Consider the following 25,854-nt stretch of genomic DNA (forward strand, 5'->3'; position numbering starts at 1 on the left):
AGCTTTAAACGTGGTATGGTAAAAAAAAATAATCCCCATGCAAGTGAAGTCAGAATCCAAACATCCCAGGCCTGTATCTGCAGACCAGGATTTTTAGAGCAATGATCTGGCAGAAGGTGCAGCACTCCAAGCTTTCCTCTGTACCCAGCCAGCAATTCAAGTCTCTTCTCATGTTCTCCATGTCAGAGCATATACCTTTTCAACACGTGGTCCTATCCCCAAATGTGAATACCACGGAGCACCGTTCCAGGCTTCTGCTCCAGCCCAGGTGGGTCTCCACCGAGCAGTCTTTTTCTCAGTGGCAGCCTCCCAAGTTCTCAAGTAAGATGTTCAGAAAGAATTTCAAATCACCGTTTACGTGGTTTCTGTTAAGTGAGTTCTCCAAACTCATTTGGCTTCTGATTTTTGTTCCATTTGGTGGAACTGCATCCTCTAAAATATCCTATCTTTGTGGCTTGGACCGTATCCTTTGCGTAAAACAAAGGGAATCAAGATACAATCAACCTGAGTAACTAGTTGCTACATCAGGGTTCAGCCTCTTCTCAGCTCTTAAGAATCTTCTTCATCCTGTGCCACAAGCAGCCCTTTGAAATGATGAACCTTATTTTAGGACAGAGCTCATTATTACTCAACAAATCCATGCATTACTGGGGAAGGTGCCCCAGTGTACCTGCAGAACCTGACCCAGTCTTTATACAATGCCAGTAAAACTGTATTTTAACTGTTACTGCTATTTCTCAGTTTACCATTCTGCTCATCTTTGGAAGATCAACTGTAGCCAGCTGTAGCTCCTGCAGCTCAACTCAAAAAAGTACAGGATCTGCAAGGAGACAAGTAAAATTCTCTGCCCCAAGACTTCTGTTAGAATCCAAAGCCTTTATCAGACAGAACTGAAACCATTTGTGTTTCCCACACTGCAACACAGATGATGAACCCAAGTTCTTCTTTCCTTCATCCTACTTTGACAAATGCTTTCTCATGAAGAAGCCAAGCCAGAACAACCCCACTCCTCTAATTCCTGATACCTATTTGACTCATTTGTTATTAGAAAGCAAGAACTACTTTAGAGATTTCCAACTTTTCTCAAGTTTCCTGTGGCCAGTTTGCATGTCTAAACCAAAACATCTAGTAAGAACCAGCTCAGGTGACTGTGGCACCTGAGCAGTGACCTGCTTTCTGCAAAGCTGCCATGAGTTACTGTGAATTCCCTGGCATTAGTGTCTCTTGTGCAGGATGCAGATGGTAGCTCTTCATGCTCCATTGAGCTGCTAATGGGATTCTTCCTCCCCCAGCTGTAGAACCTCCAGGAACACAGTTCTGCAGGAGGGCAGAGAGCCTTGAAGGAAGCCCAACCCAGTGTTCAGCTCTGGAACAGTTTAGCCTCAAGAGATGATGGGTACTGCTCAGCAGAAAGCTGGCCAAATCAAACTGAAGCTCAGTAAGCTTGGACCAGAAAGTTTCACCTTAGGGCCATCCCCTATGAAGCATCAAGCTAACAAAGGACTCCAGATACCCTCAAATGTTTCCTATGCTCAGTCATAAAACAGTTACACTTTACACTCACCTTCTGTACACAACCTGGAAAGGTTTAACACAACAAGACTTCAGGGTGGCTTAGTCAACAAGCCTGCACATGGAATGAGAGCACCCAACACAGCACTGGGGGGCTACCCATCCCTTGGCTCCAGGCCTAGAGAAGAAAGCAGAACCATGGGCACAGACTTGACTTTAACCCCAGCTACTCACTGTCCATAATAGCTGAATCAGAGTAGGAAGCAGGGAGAACACAATTTGTGGCTGATATGAAGAACAGCAAGCTACCAGCCCTCAGGAGCAGTCCAAGAGATGACTCGGAGGCAGATCTCACTGTGACTCTCAAGGCTACTCCTTGAATCACACATTTCATCCAACACCTCCCGGTTAAACCCACGCCTGAAGGCAAAAACCAGCCTTAATGGTTTAAAAAGTTGAAATCTTGAGACAGCAGATGCCATCCATGTCCAGGCAACTGTTCCTTTCGTCTTCCAGACATGGTACAACTTCCACTTTCACAGCTGCAGCTCAGCCACATGATTTACCTCAAGAACATTCTCTTGGTTGGGGTCCAAGATGAACTCAAAGGTCTCGTTCCACACGGGATTCACATCATTATTGAAATGTTTGGTTCTCTTCCTGCAGTCTGGAGCAGACGGGATGAACAGCTCCACGTAGGGATCTGGAGTGTCAACTAGGGAGCAACACCAACGTTCGAGTTAGACAAAACTTGGGCTTCTAACGAGCAACACAGCTATGTGAAACCAGAGAATCACCTCATGGTCTATGGCAGAAAAATATTCAACTACATAAACTACATGACAAGATTGACTTAATGACAAGAATGATACAGTGATATGATACAGTGACCCTGCTCTGGCAGGGGGGTTGGACTAGATGATCTTTCGAGGTCCCTTTCAACCCCTAGGATTCTATGATTCTATGATATTAACCATCTCCCAAAAAGAAACAGACATCATGCTTTAAGGGGGGGAGGAGAAAAGCCTTGAGCAACCAGAAGGGCACTGCCTCAAGTTTATTGGAAAGATGTACACTTTTGGTACAGTTTGGGATCCTCTGTCACCTTTGCTGCTTTGGCAATCATAAAGGAAAGAGGGCAAAGCCACTTCTGTACTGCTAAACTGCTCTCTCAGAGGAGAGCTGGTCAGGTCTGAAGCCACTGCAATCATCAGAGCTTTGTGGAGACCACCAGAGAACCCAGACCCTACTTACACAGTGTACCCAAAAAATAACTCTGCAGTACAGAAACTGAAGATCTAGAAACGTGCCAATTGCAGCTAATCAGAACCATCAGTGGGAGGAGAACACACCTTGACAAAACTCATCTGAAGAGTCTAAGAATAGCCACTGCTGAGAGCAAAGAATGCATCTTGGCAGCCTTGAAAATCCTACCACTGCAACCGGTTAGAGCATGTCATTTTTTAATGAGGTTTCTCTTTCCAACAAGTTGTTTTTCTGTCAAATTGGGCCAAGGCTGATCCAGTCTGTTACAGATTTCTCTAAAACACTGCCCAGGTGCTTCACAGGGGAGCATGGGAAGTTCTTTCTGTGTCTTTGGTCACCAGGAAAAGCCACTTGTGGTAAAACACACACATCCTTCCAGCATCCATCCTCTCCTCAAAGTTTGCCCTCTGCTTTAGTGCAACATTCTCAAGCAGATACAATACCCACCATGAACAAGAATCCTTCTCTTGAAGGTCTCTTTTTGAAACAACTTGAAACCTATTACTAGGTAAAGCAGGTCTGCACATTCCTCCTAGTACACACTTGAAGTCTAAAGACCCTTTTTTCAACAAATTATTTGAGAGTCTCCTGGTTGTCAATAGAACATTGTCAGTGGGATTGCTGAGGCCCAGAACCATCATGTGGTCATTTCAGCTGGGAAGACAAGGAAAAGAGCAAAACAAAGAAGTCTGATGCTTTCAGATGGGAATCGATCATCTTTTGGGGGAAAAACCTACCAAATTACAACAACAACAACCTTTTTGAAACCACTCTGTATTTGTACCAGGGCACAACAGAATCAAAATTCAGGGCTTTCAGCAACCTGGTCTAGTGGGAGGTGTTCTAGCCCATGCAGGGAGTTTGGAACTGGTTGATCTTTAACATCCCTTCCAACCCAAACCAGTCTGAGATACCAGGATTCTACAAAAACTCAATTACATGGCCTCCCAGCAATTCCAGTGGAGAACACCAGCCCAGCCTAACACAGCTTCTGAACTGAACTGACCCACAAAGCACTTCAGATATCTCTGGAGATGCAGAACAACACACAAGGGTCAAGCTTTTAATTAAATACTCCTCTAGCTAGGGAAACTTTGAGGACAGTCAAGAAACCTCCTCCTAGACCCAAGATCCCAGAGTTAAAATTCTGTTTGTAAATAACTTTTCTGATTCAAAGACTTCACTGAGTGAGAGTTTCCTTGTACTGCTACAACCCCCCTCCCCCCTGAACTTCTGAAGGAGTTTCACACTGTGTTCCATATCTGTAGGCCTAAAATTTGGCACACTGCTACCTGCACAATTAGTGAGCAGCTATTTAAAGTTGGGAATCAATGAGGAAAGCCTTTAAATAGCAATCTTTATTAGCTCCTGAGAATTTGTGTCTGATCTTGTCTCCTACCTAAACTCGGGGGAAAAGAGGGACCAATCCCCAAGTGTTTTTTAAGTCTGTTTTTTCCCTGGCAGATATAACTGTTTGCCAGCTTCTACTGAATACATTAGCTCTCCTGAATTACTACACAGAAGTGTGCCAGGAAGAAGGGAATCAAGGCCTCTTGCAGCTAAACAAGATAACTACCAAAATCAGCAGTGACACAATCTCAGCTGCTAAGTCTGGACATTGAGCGCTACTTTGGCAATAAACACCACAGACCTGCTCTGCCAAGGGACTGAACTTGCCTACAGAAGCTTGGTTTTTAACCAAAACAGGGGTGCTGACCAGTGTTCTGGGCACAGTGCTTCCCTTTCTGTTCAGTTTTTATGTGATTATGTAACCAGCTCTAGCTAAAAGTTCCAAAACTCCAGTTTTTTTCCCCTTCTTCAACACCAAAGCAAATGGTTCCCTACCTGCATTTGAAGCAAAAACTCCATTCCAGGGCACAACTGCCACAGAGATGCTGTTACTGCCTTCCTGTCAGGCCAACCCCAAGGAAGTGTTGAAACAGAAACTAAACCCAAGGCACAGAAAACTTTTAAAAAACCACATTAATAAAATAATATATCAGTCTTTGTAGCCCAGCACTGCCAAACCGCCTCCTCTCTCCCTGCCTTTATTATCTTTCTTAACCAGAGGCAAAGAGTTAATCATCTGCCCTTTCATGTTGGAAAGTTTATTTTGTGCTATTTTCAATTAAGAAAATGAAAAATCTACTCTTTTCTAACTTCCTTCTTCAGAAAAATACTTGGAAGACCATCTGCTCTGATGAAGACACTGCTGTAAGCTACACTGAATGAATCAAAATCTTACTCTTTAGGATGTAGTGGGGGCAAAAAACTGCTGACTGGCAATCTGGCAAGTGACACAAAAGTACTCACTTCATGCATTTCAAAACATTCAAGTTCCATGCACAGACAGATAAATAAACATGTATCCTTTTACAGGGATGTATTTATTGCTGTCCATCCAGGTCACTGCCAGCTGATCTGCCAGCTGTGGTTTTTCAACAGCTCGCTGGAAACCCAAGTGAAAAGTGGCTTGATTACTGTTGTTATCTGTGTTTGGGTTGTAAAAAGAAGAATCTTTATGAAATGGTTTATGGGTCAGAAGCTGATGTTTGGCATGTGTAATCACCACAAGAAAAGACAGTCCATTTGTGTGGAGACACCAGTGTCACTGCCCCTTTATTTGAGAAGCCTGTTTGAAACGCCAGCCACGGGCCCATCAAGAGGAGGAACAGGTAAGAATTTGTACCTCTTCCTGAGGCCACTTCTGCAGCAAACCAAGTGTCAGCACAGCTCAGCTGGGCTCCAGGCTGTTCTTTACGCAAGGATTCCAGCATGACTCCTCCATAACTTGTGGGCTAATGCAAACTGACAATTAGGTGCAAGTGGGAAAACCCCACCTTTATATTACAAAATAAGATCCAGACTCTCAGCATCCATGGCCATGGAACTACCAGAGGGTCCTGGAATTAGCAGCTTCTAGCTAGATGAATTATCAAGGTTCATAATAATCCTCTTGTGAGATTTACAGCACCCACCAGATCTCCAGGGGCTGCAGACAGACACCCAACAACAAAAGCAGAGTCAGCATCTAAACCATTACTTTCAAACACACTGTGGGCTTAAGAAATGGCTGAGGTAGGAAGTGAGGATTCGATGACTTTTCCTCATTTGGTGAACCCTCCTGGTTAAGTAATTGCTATAGAATTCTATGTCTGAACTACACTATGAATCATGAAGTGAAACACACAACGGACACTAATTAGGATCCATCATTTTCACATTAAAAATGAGTAACCCTTTAAGCAATCTGTCTGTTAAAGAAACCTGTAAAATTCTCTCCAATGACTGGAAACCACTTGCTCTCACACTACTAATTTGGCGAGATGACTGTCAGCAGGTCTTCATATTAATATCATTAACATTTCAGACACATCATTTATATTTCAGTCATTCCAATTTCAATTATTTCAATAGTGCAAAAGACATACAAACTACAGAATCTCCCCTCTTCCAGTTTTAAGCTACTACTCCTTGTCCTCTCACTCCAAGCCCTTGTCCCAAGTCCCTCCCCAGCTTTCTTGGAGCCCCTTCAGGCACTGGAAGGTGCTCTAAGGTCTCCCTGGAGCCTTCTCTTCTCCAGGCTGAACACCCCAACTCTCCCAGCCTGGCTCCAGAGCAGAGCTGCTCCAGCTCTCTCCTATGAGCCAGCCTGGCATGAGTGACATTCATTTATTAATACACAGTTTCGATGTGCATTTCAAAATCATGTCTGAATTTTTATTCAAACACTGAATTTTATGGGGCTCACTGGACAATATGCTTCACAGTGATGTGAAAATACGACTTGGTCTCTCTGCCACAGTCAGGTGAAAACATAATGAATTTTTAAAACCATGTTTTTTTTCCCCAGTGTAATGTGATTTTCCAGTTTTTAAAAGAGGGAATGCTTAAAAACAGCACTTATCAATAATTGTCCAATACTAGTAATTTACAAGTCATTCCTGTTTCCCAAACAGCATATTAACAAATGTATCAAGAGATGTGGCTCACCCTTGCTTTGCTGCACATTAGTGACAGGACAAACTAACACAAGGGGCTCAAAAAAGATGCCTCCCGTGTTCTGGAGAATGCAGGCACCAGTAGTTGATACATTAATTCAGCATCAAGGAGGAATAGAGAAAAGGCAGAGCCCAAGGTCCCCCCAGAAAAGCATCTCCTCCCCCTCTGAGGTAATCTGTGCACTAAAAGCTACCACAGCCACACCACCAGGAGCCCTCCTCTCAACACCACCGAGCACCACAGCAGCTCAGAGCAACAGGGCCCCACTTTTGTTCTCTATTTGCTCTGAATTTCCATTTTCACAGAGGAGCACAGCTGCAGCTGCCATGAATTCAGACCTCCCACTTCTATGGAGCAGATACTTCTGGGAGACTCCAAGCAGACAAATCCATAGTCTAGCTGTAATACAGGAGTACTACTAGGAGTCTGGAGAAGGTCACAGAGAACCTAAAATAGCCAGGAGAACACACAGAGGTTTCCAGCAAGGGGTCCCAGGTTATTTGCTGCCTTTCAGGTACACGGGGGAATGCCAAAGCTTTTGGCCTTCATCTTCCAGAGGGATTTTGGCAAGGGGAGGTTGCAGCACAGGATTTCATGAGCAGAAGGTGACTACAAGTCAGGCAGCTTCCAAAGCAGCAGCTATGCTATGAGAAATCCTGGAATTGGGCACCACGTTTCTAAGAGGTTATTAGTGAATTTATTGCATGTGCTTTTCATCTCCAGTGTTACTTGAGGAAAGGAAGGAACTGAAGTGACCAAAACATCAGCTTGCAATAGCCCAGAGAAAAACCCATTTTTCTAGTGGGGTACCAGAATCTAAGGGTTTTTTTGAAATGAATGTCAATGCCTATTTCTGCCAAGCTTTCCAGTGTTAACCTTGTGCAATGTCCCACCCCTCCACCCCAGGCAGCAGCAGCAGCGGTGGCGCAGCTGCCCAGCTGGGCTGTGACTGAGGCTCCGTGGGGATGCCAGGTCTGGGCAGCGTGGATCTGGGCTGGAGGAGGTTGAGGCACATCATCACATTCCTGGTAAGTTACTCAAAACCCACAATATGACTTTTATTCCAGATTGATGTTAGCTGATGGAGTATAGATTATTCCAAGCCTGGCATAAAGTCTGTGAATGCAAATGTAAGTTGGCAGAGGTTTTTTCCAAAGCCACAGAACAAGCTGACACTGGAGCTGTGTTTAGTACCAGGAGGTTTTGGTTCTCCACCAGCAGCCCAAGGGCTTGATTTACTGCACTGTTGAGGTACAGCCTCCAGGCTTCTGAGTGGGAAGAGGTTCTTCCTTTGACTTTCTAAATCCAACAGTTGTCAGGAACAGTTTAAAAACCTGGAGCTGTCCTAACTGGGCAGAACCATAGCTCAGCAGGGGCTCAGGCTGGCTGCATCCTAGTCCCAGAACACCTTCAGCCAGAAACACATCAATTAACACCTCAAATTCTTTGTAAGAACTGATGTTCGGCCACCATCCTGCAAAGTCTGAGACAGTAACCAGAGCACACTTCAAATCACACTTTAAAAAACAAATAAACATTTTCCAAACAAATTAAAAGCCCTCACCTTGCAGTAGAAAGCAACATGCAGAACTCCTTATCACAGGAGCCCTGGATGAGAAGACATACATGGATTCAAGGAAAACCAGTCAAGTTTATGCAAGAGAAAGTCAATGGGGGCTACTGATTACATCAGAAGAAGATCCAGCTCAGGGAGATCCTTCCTGAAGGTAGCTGAGTGCTGGGAGAGGATCAGAGGGAAGTATGACATGCTACCCTGGTCATACTTCTCCTTTGTAACTGACTGTTGCTCTTCCTGGTTCTCCCTTAGGATCAGGCATTAGCCCAACACTAACACAACTTTAAGGCCCTCCCTGGGAAGGAGGATGAGAGGGGAAAAAGCAAGCAGGAAGAAGTGAAGTTATTACAGAGGACAAGTGGAACAAAAGGAGAGAGTATCGGAGCAACAGGAGAGCCCTCCTCTAGGAGGACACCAGGCTTTCATCAGCATTTTACAGAAACAGTCCCTGCCTCAGGAACCACATAGCAAGGATGGAGCAGCATGGGTCCAAATGGGACTATTTCTACCTCCTTCCACCAAGATGCCTCCAGCACTTCTCTGCATTGCTCTGAGGTGCATCTTGCAGCTCCCAGCCACTTGAAGATCCGCGCACACGGCTTGGAGGACATGGAAGATTGGCCAACTCTGACCTACTTTTTCCAAGTTGTTAGGTTGGAAATGGGGAGGAGTTTGGTTTGTTTTCCTCTTGAAGCTCCTTGCAAAACTCAGGTCCTGCTTCAGGGCCTTGCAGGCAGAGCGTTATCTGATGACACCCCAACAGTTACATCAAGTCTCCTGTAGCCCTGCCAGCTGCAAGAGCGGCCAAGGGATGGGTTAGTCCTGACAGAGCTGCTGTGGCCCTGCTCTGAGCCAAGCAAGGCTTGGAGCACAACTCCAATCCTGCCCTTTCAGCTGCTCTTGGGCTGCTCAGAGAAACAAGTCACATCCTTAATTCCAACTGGGTGGACAGAAACTGGGGTAGAAAATGAGTACTAGTGCCACCAGGTATCCAAACATTAAATGGTTCTAGGAAAAGACTTTTCCCTTAAAATGCCCAGAATGTCACTGTTCGATATCGTAACACCCAAAGTAGATGAAGGAAGTAAAAGCTGCAGATCCAAAATAGGATTAAGCAAGATTAGTGATCATGAAGCAGAGTCAAATTGTTTCCTTTGTAGATGATACCAGCTGCCTTGAAAGCCAGTGTATGTAAAGTAGACTTTTAAAGATGGAAGACAATTTTAAAATGCTTCTTCTGGTCCAGTTTTCCACCAGGCGCCCAGAAAACCTAGAAAGGGACAGATCCTATGGCAAAAAGAACCACAGTTTGCAAGCATTTCTCTTCCAGAATGATGCAGTTTGGGATTCTGGTCTTGTCCTGGTAGTAAGAGGCTCTGCAGTGTGGTACAATATCTGGACTCGATCCAAAAGGCAACATCTACTCTATGAACACTCTCAAGGCTTTTTCCAAAAGCTCCAGGCAAAGAAGTGATTTGACAACGTCTCTTGACCCCTGGGACCAGCAGAAAGCGAAGCAATTAAGGTAATTAATTCCTCACCAAAAGCAAGCAGATTTTTAGATATTCCATCTTATGTTGGGTTTATCTGGCAGGTTTTGAGCAGCAGGGTGGGTAGGGGGGCTGCAGGGGAGGCTTCTGTCAGGAGATACCAGAAGATGTCCCAATATCAGATGGAGCCTGTCCTAGGTGGCTCCAAGCTGCTGGCCAAGGCTGAGCCCATTGGTGACCCTGGTGGCACCTCCATCATAATGTATTTTATGGGTAAAAACACCTTGCAGCTGCTGTGAGAGAAGAAGGAGAAAATGGGAAACTACTCTGCAGACACCACACCAGTGAAGGAGGGGGATGAGGTGTTCCAGGCAGGGAGCAGAGATTCCCTCATCGTGATGTAGGTTGTCCCCCTGCAGCCCCTGGAGGACCATGATGGAGCAGAGCTCCACACTGCAGCCTATGGAAGACCCCATGCTGGAGCAGCTAGATGTGCCCTGAAGGAACCTGCAGCCCACACAGAAGCAGATTTTTTGGCAGGAAATGTGGCCTGTGGAAGACCCACACTGGAACAGCATGTTCCTGAAGGACTGTACCCTATGGAAAGGACCCATACTGGAGCAGTTCTTGAAGGACTGCAGGCCATGGGAAGGACCCACGTTGGAGAAGGTGAGGAGGGACTTTTTGCCGTGGGAGGGACCACACGCTGGAGACAGGGAAAAGCATGAGGAATAAGGAGCAGCAGAGAAAACATATTATGAACAGACTGCAACTTCAGTTCCCCATCCCCTTGCATGGCTTGGAGGGATGTATAAGTGTCAGGAGTGAAGTTGAGCAAGGGAAGAAGGGAGGTGGAGGTGGTTTCAGTTTTATTTCTTACTATCCTGCTCAGTTCCAATTAACTGGCAATAAATCAAAGTAATTCCTTATGCTGAGTCTGTTTTGCCTGTAGCAGGAATAGGTAATTGATCTCCCTGTCCTCATCTCGACCTTTTCACCCTGTTTTTCTCCACCCCCCCCTCCTGCTGATGGAGGAGGAGGGATGGTGCAAGCCCTGTGGGCCCCTGGTAGCCAGCCAAGGTCAGGCCACCCCACATGGGCTGTGGTAGCTCAGCTCATAAATGGTCCAGCCTGTCAGGAGACTGATTCAGAAGAATCAAGCCCATCTATTAAAGCAGCAGTCACTAAACTAGAGTTAAATCTTTGGTGAAGACAGATCTGCAATGACTGGGTGTTGATAGGACAGAATCTGGTGTGTGAGACACCTGGAAAGGGACACCACAACCTAACAGCTAGTGAAATCAGTAAAGCAAGTAGGAAGGCCACAGTAAATGGGCAGGTACCTGAAATGGGAAGGGACCTGAATGAACTCCTGGGAAAGAGGGAGGCTGCTCTCTAAACTCTCTCTTTTCTCCCCCCAGCGTCCTGGGTCAGGCATTCTGACAGTAATTCTCCTTGCTCATCTCCCCCCACACCCACAGAGTGACAAACTGATGTAAGCTGACTGACCTCCTTCCTCTAAGGAAAGCACTTGCATGGGAAATGTCTGTGATGCAATTATTGCCATTTTCATTTATTTTTGGGTGCTTTATCAGTGACAAACAAAACAAGCTCCTGAAGCTCAGCTGCTCAGATCCTGGTGTGACCCCCAGTCAGATGTGATTGCTTGTCTTTGTCAGATCACTCTACAAATATGTTAAAGCTTACAGAGACAAAGGGAAATCCCAGCCAAATCAAATAAAACCAGAGGACTGGAAGTTATCCTAGCTCCAGCTTCAGGGTGCTAAAAATATGCCCTGAGCCAGCAGTGCTGTGTGTCAGCTCTTCACTGGGGGCAACACATGGCCTGGGAAAGTTACAGTGGGCACCTCTTACCTAGTTTCAAGGATGACACAACCACTCTCCAGTACTGAGGAGCTCGAGAAATCTGTAACAGCTTGCTCAAAACACTGCACATCTCCTCAGGCTAGGCTTGAGGAGATAGAGGGGTGGGAAACTGTGCCAGACAAGTCAGGCCCTCCATGCCCACCCAGAGAGCTGGGGCACCAGGAGCACTAGACCTTCCAATCCAAGACTCCCTGAGTAGAGGCAGACCTCCCATCCATAAGGTGAAAAATAGCTCACAAACATCAGAACTCTAAGCACTTGCACATATTTAAGAAACTTAAGATTTACTCAGACCTCTCCCAGCTATTCCAGAAAGTCTTCCAAAGACTGACAGGGAAAAAAAAGAAGCAAAGCAAAACTTCATAACACATCTCTTAGGTTCCTCAGGACCTCCATCACCACCACCATTCAAAATTACCTCCCTTGCCCACACAGCAGTCACTGTCTACACCAAGCAGAGCAACAACACCAGAATAAATTTTGAGAAACCCGCCTGAGGAGTAAACAGCTTGGTAGTGGGAGAGCAACACTCGGGTCCCCACCCCAACCAAGGCATCAGTTACAGTTTGGGAAATCAGATGAAAAGAAGTTACACATATTGGCTGGCATCATCACCTGAAGGCCCTCCACTGCTCACAGCTCAACGCATCTTTCTGAAGTATTGCACAGGAATACTGATTCAATCAAGCAGCTTCCAGCCCAAAATGAAAACAGAGCAATTCACTTTCAATTTTTTCACTTTGGGGATTTGCCAGGACTCCAAGAACAACCCCCTGGAATCTTGGAAGCTCACTCAGAGATACTCCAGAGTGCAGGTGCCTCAGGCTACAGAACACTTGTAGCTGCTTCAGACAGGAAACCAAGCAGGTTTCAGAGGCCCTTGAGCATAGTTCTAGTCAGGTTTTATCAAAATAAGAAGTTCTTCCCAAAGAGCTTTTTGGTTTTGATGAGTCAGTAAGGTAAGTGTTTTGTCTGGAAAAAAAACCAATTATATTGATGGGGATTTGGAATTTATAATACAGGACCATACTTGCCCTGAAGGAAAAATCCCCCAAAAAAGCACACCATAGTCTTCTGGCTTTCTTCACCCTTTCCATACTCCCTTTAATATCATAGAATAGGGTCCCCATTTCAACCCTCCTTCCTCCTCCCCGTGTTCCCCACACTGTCTCATGCCCAAGAACCTACATCTTTGCATTTAACCCACCCACCCTCTTACCTCTGCAAACCTGCAGGCCCCTTCTGCTCCTTACAGCACTATTCCTAGGGTCTCCTTACCTAAACACCCTCTCAGAGGGCACCAGGCTAACAACCCACTCCATCTTCTCCATGTGCTCCTTTCCTTCACCTCACAGTAGTGTTAGATTCCCAGTTCCTTCTCCTAAGCTCCCCGATCTCCCCTTAAACTTAGTGCTCTTGAACCTTCCCCTCCCAACTGTCCCTTCCACCTACACCTCCAGTTTAGTAACAGGTGACACTAATTATAAAAAAAACTGTTAAGCAAAGCTGTGTGCCAGAGCAGCTGCTTTACTTGCACCTGAAACCTGTTTCCAGGGCCATACTGGGAGAGAAACAACAACATATCCAAAAGCCTGACCAGAGAGCAGGAGCAAGGGACCCCACGTCTCCCCAGCCCATGCTCTCAGGCCACCCAGTGCCAGGGAACAGGAGAGACGACCTGACAGCAAAACAGTCATCACCAAGGAAGTGGGAATGTTCTTTTTACAGATTCAGCCAACACATTATTTCTCCCTCTTCCCTCCTTAAGAGCAGACAGGAGTTTTCACGGGTCACTCTTCCTGCTAGTTTCCTGTTCAGCTGCCAAGCCCGGAGGCTCAACAGAAAGGGGAAGAAGCGCTGGTGTCTTATACAGCTCTTCACCAGCAGAGCTGCTTATCTGCTTTGGATTGTTAGTTTTTTCTTTTCTTCTGACTGCCTTGACTCAGCAGAGCTCTGGGCTTCTTTCTTTTTATGTGTTCCCACCAACAAACCACAGCCTTTTGAAGAGACAGAGACAGAAATTGCCAGTTTCACTACTCTCAGAGCAGCCCTTCCGACCGAGCTAAAAAGCTCAGTGTAGGTGTTGCTTGTAGGCAAATTGTTTACAACTCACCCAGCTTTTCTGGATCGATGGAAAGAAGGAGCAGCAAATCTGCTTTCTGAGTGAGTGAGCAATGCAATGGGTACACTGCCCTAGCTTTAACAAGTAAGACAAGAGAAAACCAACCCCAAAACCACCAGCCCACTATTGAAGGCATGACAAGCTCGGTGTGTCATCTCCCCCTGCCTACGGCAACAGTCTCCTAGAAGAAGGAGGCAAAGGAGAAAAAGAAATACTCACGCATGTCACCAAGGGCTCCTTTGGTCACATTTGTGGCTTTCCTTACTGTCACAGTGAATATGTGTGAGTACTGGTGCTCCACCTGAAAGTCAGAGTTAGAGATGATTAAGCTCCAGAACTGAAAACCACCTATCGAAACAGGTTTCATTTTGCCAAAAACAAAAAACAAACAGAGAGAGAAATCACCCGGGCAAAATGTAAGTGAAACTCATACTGGATAGAGCATCTTAAAGCTGAACTGCGCCCTGTAGCTTTACGGAAAGGTCAGACCTTATAGCAGGGTTGCCTGATTTTCCTGCAGCCACACCTACTAATCTCAGTGAACAACACTCCTCCTTCTCCACAGAACCTGCTTGAAGGCATTTAGTCAGTCAGGGACAGCTTGCTGCAGTAAGGAAGAAAAAATCAAAAAGGGGCTAATTTTACAGTGTGATTCCCTTCTCCCAGTGAAAAGAATGGGTGCAATTATTTCCAAGTACACATTCTGGACCAAATACATGCAAACCACACGCCAGGGAGCGCGTTAGGAAGGCATGGAATATATATCCTTTCAGTGATGATCCACATTCAAAGTGCAAGGGTACCTAGGACAGCAGAGGGAAGGTGACAAGCCAGCTGTTACAACAGCCACCAAGCTTCATGCAGTTTCTGGTGCTCCCCATTGCCTGCCAAGCTCAAGCACGCAGCAGGAGCTGCCTTTCTCAGGACAGGTCTGGCCTGAACCAAAGACGGAAGCAGGAAAAGGCCTGAAATTAACAAAGACAAGTAAAAACCTTCATGAAGAGAGGTCTGGAACTCACTTCTATTTTTACTTTGTCTACGTAGCCATAAATATGACCAACCTACTGAATACCACCCTTGCACACTGCAAGGCAGCAACACTGGCTCTGCAGGGACACAGCACAAGCTTGTTGCTCTGTTTTGGGTGTCAGAGCCTCACACCTTTGCCTCTCAGCACTTCCATCCACAGGGCTATCTCCAAGCCACGCTTAGGACACTCCAGCTGTCTGGCTGCCCACAGTGCCTAGACACTGACTCACCAGTGGTGTGGGCAGCAGGAGGGACCACCCCACATCTCAGCTCTGCAACGGGCAGCAGGTCCAAGCTCCAACAGGCTCCTGCAGCTCCAGCTGCTGTACCTAAAGCAAAGCCCCTGTTGGACCTCAAACTGTCACCTACCACACACTGTGACACAGCCCCACCTCAGGTTTCCATTTCTAAATAGAAATACTTGCCACTCTTTCCTCACCCCCATTTACCTTGGGAAATACACTGGAATAAACACCGCCTATCAGTCACTAGGACCAAAACAACCAGCCAAACAGTAAAGGTCTTACAACATATTGCAATCAGAAGGAAAAGGGGGAAGTACCAGGATCAGAAAATCCATTGACATTAATTTAAAATGACAGACAATACCTTTGACATGGAACACACTTATTCACCTGATTACTTCCTTTTTTAAAAAAAACATCCTTTTTTAAAGGAACAAACAGATAAGCCACCAAAACCCTTTAATCCACACGTGTCTTAGTTTTTCAACAGTGGCACATGCCTCCAGCCCAGCTACTGCTGGGCCTTCTAAGGGCCTTCAGGTGGTTCTCATAACTATTTCAGAACTGGCTGCTTCAGCCAAGCCTCATCATTTCACATCCACAGCACGCAACCAGAGAACAGAACCAAACTGGATCACTCCACTACAAATAAACAAAAAAAAAATTAGACAGTTTCTTATAGGTTATATATAATTTTCTCAAAAAAAAAGAAAAAAAAAGCCAAAAAACATCTTGTAAAGACAGCAGAAGTGGCTGGTGAATGCTTAAGTAAGAGTTGAGTCAGTATGCATTAAAAAACCATGCAAGTGATGCCAACATACTCGCCCACCAGTCTGCAGTGCCAAGGTCTGCCAAGGCACAGCCCCCTCAGCATGGCAAAGCACCCAGGAGAAACACCCACTGGGCCACCAAAGGTATGACTTCACTGCAGACACCAGCTGACCTAGCCACTGACTTGCTGCATCGTCTTGGGGGCTGTGATCACCCACATGTTGTGACCACTGCTGGAGGCTTCTTTCATGATCGTCTGCCCAGCAGGACATTTCAGCCCTGTAATTGTTCCCTGTAAGCTGTAGGAGCTGTCTGGCTCACAGAAGAAGCAAGCAGGCAGGGGGGAACCATGGCAACATAAACTGCACCCCACCAGTGGTGCACTCAAACCCTCCTTACACAGCAAATGGCTCACCAGTAAAAATGGAATCCAGACTCCAGTTGATTCTCCCAGCCAGGACTGTTACCTCACCTCCAAGGTATCAATCCCAACAGGAAGGGCTGACGTGGGGGAACCCCAAGTTGTTCAGCAGCAACATCTCTAACAGCCTGCTGTGTGCTGAGGGAGACACAGCCATGGCAACTGTGACATCCATCACCTCCTGCATCGCAGCTTCCAAGAGTGGATGGATGAAGGGGAAGGGGGATGGGACTTCTCTCTGAACAAACTTCTGCCTCTGCCAGATGGCAGAAAACACCCGGGGTTTTCCATCAGTGCAGGGCAAACAGGAACTTTAGCAGGTACCTGGAACCAGCTGGTACCACTGTGAACACCCAGCTCTGTCCTTCACCCTGGCTCAGGAATGCTCACAAGCTGTGAATCTGCAGAAAACAACCACCCTCACTGCCTCTTGTTTTCACCTTGCTTCTTGAAAGAGCTCACAACAGCTTCACCAGCGTGTGCCACCTTCGCACACACACTGGATGGCTGAAGTGTGGGTTTCATCAGGCAGTGCCAGCCCCTAACCTCACTCACTGACTGGTGTCATTCCTTCATCAGATAGAACCTTATAATTAAGTGAAACAGCCCAAAGTGCAAACACACCACCCTCCTCCTTATTCTCAGCTGTTAAGAAAGAGCCTGTTCTCACCAGAGACCACGAATCAGAGATGAGCGAAGATTTAGCAACAAAGAGGAGGATGGAGTTATAATTAAGTTAAAAGTACAAGACATGTGTGTGCTGCAGTGAGTTCTCAGCTGGAACATGCAATTCTGGTGCCCCAGAATCCTGGCCACAAAACAGGGATACTGCAAGCACTGCTGTCAAGTTATTTTCTGGCATCTCCTAGCCCCACGCATGACGCTCACACACCTCAATAAAATGCCTGCATCAAAACAAGGGCAAAACACCCCTTGTTGACGTGTTCTCATATCAGCAGTACAGAGATCAGCATCACTCTCTGTTGTAAGGCAATAACTGGGTTGCTAATACTGCTTTTCATTGCCTTCAACAGCAAACCCCCTCATTCCAGCTACTGTTCTGCCAAGAAAGTAAAGCCTGGTTTCAGATCTGGTACCTTCTGAAATGAAGGTGAGGTCTGGCAAACAAAAGAACATTCTCTTCTTTCCCTATTCCTCATCCAAAATAATACACCAATGCTTTTATAATTATAGTTATTAATACTTGGCCATAATCACATGCTTGGAAGAAATCTGCAACAGAATGGTACTAAAACAAACAATCTCACTCTAAGTAAAAAAAAAATAAAATTAAAATACACAGAGATAACAGGAAGCTTAAAAGTCTAAATCATCTCTTACCTCAAAGTAAACTTTTTTCATGCAACTTAAGAGCAATTGGAAATGAAGGCACATTTCCAATTAGGATCCAGTTTCTAAGGGTATTAAGGGGGCTAAACGGCCATACCAACACCCAGCACAACTTTCCAAAGCATTTTTTAGTTAGTTTTGGAAAGACCGAGTTCTAAACAAGTGAGATGCCCCCAGAAAATACTTCAATAAATGTATTGACTCTAAATACCTTTATAAATCCAAGCCTTGCTATTTTAGATGACTAAGCTGCATTTTCTGAAGTGACCTGTGTTCACCTGAAGTCTTGATAAAGATCTGTACATTGCCAACTTCTGAAAAACAGACCATGATATATCCTTCCCTTGGAAGTTGCAACACTGAATGGGGCAACACCTGCATACCTTCAAAAATGTAAGGCAGGTTACAGGTTTCAGAAGCTCACCAGTAACTCAAACCCCTCAATCCTATCATCCAAAGTGACCTAGCTTTACATGTGGCTTTCACATCGCTTCCTCTTTCTCCAGAAATCTAGAAAAGGAGGAAAATATTCTTCTCTGAACATGAGCCTTCTGAATTATGGCATCTCCTGTGGACAGTATTCACTCTTTGCTGGTTCCATCTTTTCCACATATCCTGCACAACCATGGTACAATACCTCCTGTTCACATACCACAGCTTTCCATCTCTTCCAGCTTCTCCTCCTGCCTCCTTTGGTCCTCTCCCACTTTTTTCCCCTCACAGAATATTTTCCCTAACCATCTGATTTCCTCTCTTTTCCACATCACTGCATTTGTATCAATATTTACCTTCCCACTATGGGACTGGGAACCAGCACAAGATGCCAAGACTTCCTGTAACACAACCAGGTTCTACCTACCAACTTTCCACACTTCATGAGAAAGCCAGGGCTTGAAAGTCAAACTTTACATATTCCAAAATGCTGAGTCACAAAATGTAACTCAATCAGGAGATACACCTGCACACGAAACAGCCATCAGGAAACTCTGGTATAGACAGGTTGTGTAATAAGAATTTATTCCTTTTACTTCCTTAATATTAAGGACACTTGAGCTGACAACAGGGCTGGACAAATGAAAATGTTTGCCTGCTTTCTTAAGTAACAGCTTTCCTGAAGTCCATGCTCTCATCTCACAGATTATTATAAATGAAGACAAACATTTGTGCATACACACAGTTTTATCTTGAAGTGATTTTTCCCACTGTTACAATATTTCTCCCCTATATCAGGGTAACTGAAGACGCATTACGCATCTTAATTCTTTACTTTCTCAACCTGAATGCATTTTTGGTGCAGTCAGGCACTGTCTGTACCTGCAGTAGCTCTGTGAATGCCTTACTGTATTCCTCAGTCTCCCATAAAATGAGAAAAAAGAAAAATAAAGAGATTGGAAAACACATACTAGTTAACAGAAGGACTTCTGGACAATGCAGAATTCTTTGGAGTCTTTTAATGTCAAAAGTCACTAAAAATTCAGTATTTTTGCACTGGTAGAAGCCTGCTGTCCTTGACTGCTCTAAACTGCAACAGCAGTTTCCACACAGTTTCAATTTTTGAATTAAGGAATTTCCAAGATTTCCATTAACTTTTCAAGCAATTATAGGATCAGCTCTTGCATTAAGTGCTCTTCCTGCAGCAGCAACGTGCCTACAGCAGCAGTTGAGCACTGCCAGCAGGCTGTGACCAAATATACTTTTAAGACTCGTTTTGTTTGCTATGGTGCATCTATGGGTATCAAAAAAGTTCTATTATGTGAATGATTGAGTGAAACACAACTGGGTGCCTCAGAGACCTCTTTCATAAAGAGACAGATCACATCAAGCATTCCATCCAGGAGAGGGCACCGATGCAGAGAGGAGGAAGTCAGTGTATTTGACACTGTTAAATCAACCTGCACTTTGTCCTTACAGCAGCGTGCTCAGAACTACAGCGTGAGTAAAACCCAAGTTTGACATCTGCTGGCTGCAAACTCATGTAAAGGATGTGACTGCGTGGGGCAGAAACCACAGAAGTGATAAGAGATCATTTCAAGGAAGCACAGGCTGTATTTTTAGCAAAGTAGAAGTTCAACATTACGACAAGTATACGGTAACTATCTCTGAGTACATACCACTTCTCCTGCCGTGAGATTCTGGGACTGTTAGGAAGCCCTTGATATGAACATGCCCAGCTTGTTTCAGGAGTTCAGCCTGAGCAGGAATTGCAATTTCAGTGTTTACTTTGGAAAGTCACTCAAGTAAAGATACATGTGAGCACTACAGCCAAAAGCCAGCGTTCAACAAACTGCTGAGCCACCCCACGGGCTTGTCATACCAAGGGCAGCTCTGCTCCCACTTCCCTTCTCCTGCTTCTCCACTTAGAAGTGTTGTGCTCCCATGGTTGTGGCCTTCCCTTAGGCCAGCTCTGGGAGCAGAGAGCTCCTCCTTGGCACGGAAGTGTTTGGCTGCCAGTTCAGGGAGATCAGCTGGCTGGCTGCAACCACAGGCCTTTGCTGGCTGACCCAAGGGATGCAGCAGGAGCTGCTGGCAGCACAGATCACTGATACCTGGAGGCTGCTGGCTGTGCTCTGAAGATTCTCTCTGAATCAACACTGCTGATACACAGCAGTTTAACATCTAAATATCCAAAACTGTCAACTTTATCCACACTGAGGAAAAGGAGGAAGTTACTTGGTAACTAGAATGGTACCAAAAAAAAGGTGAATGGTAAGGGAGGAAGTTAGACACCTGATGTTATTTTTGTAGGATACAGCTCAGTTTGACAATCAGCGTGTGGAAAAGCTTGCATGAAATAGTCAGCAAATGGGCAAGTTCTTTAGCAGGACACCCTGTGACATGTGCCACGAGGCTGCAAGGAGCTCACCTTCCATTTTGACTGACACCAGAGCATCCACAGCCAAAGCCATGACACACTCTGGAAAAGCTAACTTAGATCTTCTGATTTCCTTCCAGCAAGTTTCTGGCAAGCCCTGCACTAACCAGGTTTAGTATTTCTCCAAGGAATGAAGGATACCTCCCATGCTGTGTGCCTGTTTACAGCAACTTGTGAGAGGATACATGACACTAGACAGTACATACTGCACACAAGGGCATATGTAGAAGAGTCAAAGCTCCTTACCACAATGTGCTGATAAGGGTCAATGACAGACATTTTGCCTCAATTTTTATTCAAGACAGCTCTCAGATGTGGGTCAGTTCTGCACAGAAGAAGCTTCCCCGGTTTTCAAAGCAGAATTCAGTATGTCAGATCCTTTAACTATTAAATAAAGAAAAGAATATAATTAGCATTCCTATGTTCCTTTTAAAACATACCAGAGCAAATTAGTTCCTTCACTTCAGGAAGGTTCTCAGAATTCATTTGTTTACCAAGAACTTAATGTCACATAAGATATGGAGGTATAGATATTGACTTACCTGAACCACAGAAATTTCTTATTATTTCCTCTGCCTCAGGCTAAGATCACGGACCAAATACCCGGAATTCCACTCATCCAAGTGCTTCTAACAGCTCTACAGATAAACAAAAAAACAGAGCAACTGTATTTATCCATTACATACATTCAAACACACATGCTCCCATGCATTACAATCCTAGTTTAAAAAAACAATGAAATCAGTGTTTAGTTAATAGCTTCTTTACTGTTGTGACAAATTCTTGGTTCCCATGCTTTGCTTCTATACTGAGATGCTCATATGGTCAGGACAGGTGTGAAGTTCCTCTTTGTACCCTCCTCTCTGCACAAGGTGTGAGGCACTCACACTAAGGGACATAAACTTTAGAAATGAAAAGCCAGTTGGAGAGCACAAGCACAACAGTCAACAACTCGCTGCAGACCATGTTTATCTATTTTCATCAGCCCTCAAAGAGTGGTGGTCAACAGCTCAATGTCCAGATGGAGTCCTGTGACAAGTAGTTTTCCCCAAGGGTCAGTACTGGGAGCAGTGCTGTTTAACATCTCTGCCAGCAACATGGACAGTGGCACTGAGTGCACCCTCAGGGAGCTGGCTGGTGACACCAAAGTGTGTGGTGAGGTCGACATGCTGGAGGGAAGGGATGTCATACAGAGGGACCTGGACAGGCTGGAGAGGTGGGCTCATGCAGACTGCATGAAGTTCAATAAGGCCAAGTGCAGGGTCCTGCAGCTGGGTTGGGGCAATCCCAAGCACAAATACAAGCTGAGGAAAGAATGGATTGAAAACAATCCAGAGGAAAAGGACTTCAGGGTGATGGTGAATGAGAAGCTCAACATGAGCCGGGACTATGCGGTGGAGCCCAGAAACCAACTGTGTCCTGGGCTGCATCAAAAGAAGTGTGGCCACCAGGGCCAGGGAGTGGATTCTGCCCCTCTACTCTGCACTCATGAGACCCCACCCAGAGTGCTGTATCCAATTCTGGAGCCCCCAACAGAAGGGGGACGTGGAGCTCCTAGAGAAAGTCCAGAGGAGGCCACAAAGATGATCTGAGAGCTGGAGCAGCTCTGCTATGAGGACAGGCTGAGAGAGTTGGGGTGTTCAGCCTGGAGAAGAGAAGGCTCCAGGGAGACCTTAGAGCACCTTCCAGTGCCTGAAGGGGCTCCAGGAAAGCCGGGGAGGGACTTGGGACAAGGGCAGGGAGGGACAGAATGAGGGAGAATGGTTGTAAGCTGAAAAAGGAGAGATTTGGTTAGATATTAGGAGGAAATTCTTTAGTGTGAGGGTGGTGAGACCCTGGCCCAGGTTGCTCAGGGAAGCTGTGGCTGCCCCATCCCTGGAAGTGTTCAAGGCCAGGTTGGATGAGGCTTGGAGCAACCTGGTCTAGTGGGAGGTGACCCTGCCCATGCAGGGGTTTGGAACTAGGTGGTCTTTAAGGTTCCTTCCAACTCAAACCATTCTATGGTTCTATGATTTTACCACAGCTTCTCATACCACCTTCACCTGGAAAGCTTTGTCCACAAACAGCAAATTCCCACAGTGGCACCTAATTGCTCCCAAGAGAAGAACAGAAAACGAACTCCAGCATCTAATCCACAGCAACAGCCCAGGAGAGTTCAATTGGCAGCTGCTCAGGGAATGACAGCCAAGCAGCAACAGTGCCCTCTGCAAAGCTGGGAAGGGAATTCCAGCTGAAGCTGTGCAGAGCCCCCCTGGTCACCCCAGCAGACTAGAGGTTCACCAGAGGTTTTGATGGGCAAACGGCAGCTGGCAGGTTTTAAACAGGTTCTCCACAGGCCACTGTTCTCTGAACACTTGTGCAGATTTCTGCAGAAATCAGGGGCCGCCCAGAGGCTTTAAACTTCAGAACTCTTCCCAGTTAAAATAAAATATACCAAGAGAGGGTTATTCCTCTCTGCACCACCTAAAAACCATGGGAGACTGCTGGGCAGGATCAGTTCTCAGACTCAGCTGGACCACGGTCAGACCTGAACCATTAGCAGAAGCTTCAGAGTGATAAGAAAAAAGCACCATATGGGGCTTGTTCTCAAGGAAATGATTCCTAATCCTCAATTTTGGAAGGGCAGAACAGACTCTACACAGTGACGGTTTCTGTCACTCTCCAAGCCCTTGCTCTTGAGCAATTACATGCAGGCACTTCCAGAAACATTTTGATTTGTTATGATCACCAGAACATTATTAAATCCCTTCTTTGATCCTGTCAGCCCTAACAATAGCTTCAGGCTAGAAATTACCCATGCTTTATTTGTTTTTACCTAAGGAAGCCTGAATAAGAAACTCTTAAACATATATTAAGTTCACAGTTTTCATTCAAGGCAGTTCCATGCCAGGGGAACAGGAAGAAGTCATCTTTACCATAGAAAGCAAGGAGCTTTTCACACTTACAGGAAGATCTCTAACACACAAATCCACCAGTATGTCTCCTACTGCAAGAATAATGGCAAAAACTTACTTTTATTTAAATACTGTCAGCCAAATTCAGCAATAAACAGGCAGATGGGAGGGAAGCAACACTGTGCTTACAGACATACTGTGCAGCTGGTTTGTTACATTCAGGTTTATTTTACCCTGGGTCCTGCTTAAACTATGACATTGGAGAACCTTGGTCAACAAGCCCTGCCATATCAGGTTTTGAGGGGATGCTGCAAACTTCAAAGGCCATCAAGAAAAGGGAGCAGTGAGGGAAACCCCACCACTGCAAGTTGTAAGGCAGAAAACAGAAAGCAGACCATCTCCCTGAGCTACACAGTCAGCCAACAGTCAGTTACCACACTCTTTTTGAGAGGATACACGAGACCAAGCTGAAGACACTGCCCTGTCTGTGGGAAAGAGGGAATGGGTTAGGCCCAGGAAAGAAGCCTGGCTCGAGCTGTTTGTCCAGCGCCCTGGGGGCAGAGCTCCAGTGCTCCAGATCATCACTCAACTGGTCGATTGGACATGAGATCATCCTGTCTTCTCCAATAAGCCCCTGCCTCATTTACCTCAACATCTGCAGAATGTACATTTGTGACCCTGCAAGCAACAGCCTTTCTGACTGCGGAGCCGAAACGCATCCCCCAGCGCCGTCTGTCCTCCATGCTGGATGAGGCAAGGATCATGCAGGCAGATAAATATGCAATCACGTAATTAACAACTGTGTCACAAACACACACACGCACCAACTGCCAGATAAGGATACTCAGGCAGAGCCTCTGAACAGGCAGAAAAGGGCCAGGGAGCAGGCAGACCCTGCTGTGAGGCGCAAAGCCCTAAACTGCAGGTTTTCTGTACAGCTCTGACCCCAGTGTGACAGATCCCAGCTCCAGTCATGCTGGTATTGCTCCAGATTGGAGCTCTTGGCTTGCTGCCTTAATCAGCCTCTCGGGAAGTAAAGAACAGAGGCAGGTACCCAACCACAGGCGTCTGGTGCCACTTGGGTCACAGGCACCTGAGGCGGGCAGATGGACAGGGAGCCACGCTCTGCTAGAAGCCAGCAGGACACCCCAGGTGGGAGCAGACATCTGCAGAAAACAGAGCTGGGATCCCAAATGTAGCTCACATAACACTGCAACTAGCACTGCCCATCCCACAAAGCCTAATGGAAAACCCATCAGCTAATCATCTCACAAGCACGTACCCAGAACCGAGCTCGAGCTGAAGCTGGTGGCAGGCCAGCCCTTGAGAGACTGAAGGGAAAGCAGCACCTCTAGGCAAGTCTTCAAGGACACTTCAATATTACTGGCACGTGCTGGTTTGTCTCCCTGCTATCTGGTGGTATGCGAGCTCTTCCCAGGATGTTCCTCCAGAGAGGACCAGCAAGCACCTCCCTGGCAGCACCTCTGCAACTGCAGCAGCATAAATTCTGCCAATCCACAATGAACTAAGCTGGCCAGACTGATTCACAATATGCTTCTTGATGTTTTATTCACAACTGTCCAAGTTTACAAACCACTGTAGCAAACAGCCTCTGGAACAGGCCACGCTCCAGCTCAGTTATGGAATAGAGAGACAGCTTTCTGCCAAGTTTCTCAGTCTCACTTTCACCCAAAAATGAACTCTGCTTTTGCCAGCCCAAGAGCATTTAGCTGCTAGGAACAGCTCCAGAAATCCAAAGTAATAGGTCATTAGCAGATAGGTGGATCACCACTGATATCCAGACTCCTCTGTGACCTTAGCTCATTTTCACTGGAGGTGACAGACTGAAAGGGGTAAGGGATTATTGTCTTTAAAGACGGACAACAGAGCACGTCCACAAAAACCAGTAACACATGCATACACAGACAGAGGTTGTGATTCTCAGTGTTGATCCGGGACATTCCTACAGATAATTCTGTTTTACTGGATACACCAAGGACAAGGAGAATCATGAGACTTTCCCATGTCATGGCTGAGCATGAGCTTACTCTACAGATCAGTCTCACTGAGCAAAAAAGCTCTGAAAGTGAGTAAAGCAGGAGGCAGCACAAATATCACCACCAGAATACATCCTCAAGACCACAAGAGAAATTGTAAGAGGGAGATTGTTCACATCAAGCTGGACAGTTCTTCCTAAAAATCTAAGGCACAGACAAGTAAAAATATACGTGAATAATTGCGAATCACTGGCACAGTCACTGATGCTCAATCAAATATGATAAGAGCAAGGGGTACAGAACAAGCTCAGTATTGACTCAGGCTGTTGGTATGAATGTCACCATCCATTTTTATCAGATGACAGAATTTTATCAGGTTACAGATTGATCCTGTGATTGTATAACAGAAATAACAAGCAA

At 45.8% G+C, this 25,854-nt stretch overlaps 1 protein-coding gene across 3 annotated transcripts in view; it reads right to left on the minus strand.

Annotated features, from left to right (window-relative positions):
• The window catches only part of PLA2G4A (phospholipase A2 group IVA), a 76,367-nt gene that overhangs the window by 35,564 nt on the left and 14,949 nt on the right, over positions 1-25,854 (minus strand). For 2 of the 3 annotated variants that reach the window (XM_051625428.1, XM_051625430.1), the window contains exons 2-5: positions 21,086-21,181; positions 20,790-20,927; positions 14,075-14,156; positions 2,079-2,227 (exon numbers count right to left, since the gene is read on the minus strand). In XM_051625428.1, coding sequence (XP_051481388.1) covers positions 2,079-2,227; positions 14,075-14,156; positions 20,790-20,822 — 264 coding nt within the window. In that variant the 5' untranslated portion in view covers positions 20,823-20,927; positions 21,086-21,181. Of the gene's footprint in view, positions 1-2,078; positions 2,228-14,074; positions 14,157-20,789; positions 20,928-21,085; positions 21,182-25,854 lie in introns of those variants that run through there. The other variant, XM_051625431.1, reaches the window with a different exon arrangement.

This window comes from Apus apus, chromosome 7 (assembly GCF_020740795.1).
Source record: "Apus apus isolate bApuApu2 chromosome 7, bApuApu2.pri.cur, whole genome shotgun sequence".
Taxonomy (NCBI): domain Eukaryota; kingdom Metazoa; phylum Chordata; class Aves; order Apodiformes; family Apodidae; genus Apus; species Apus apus.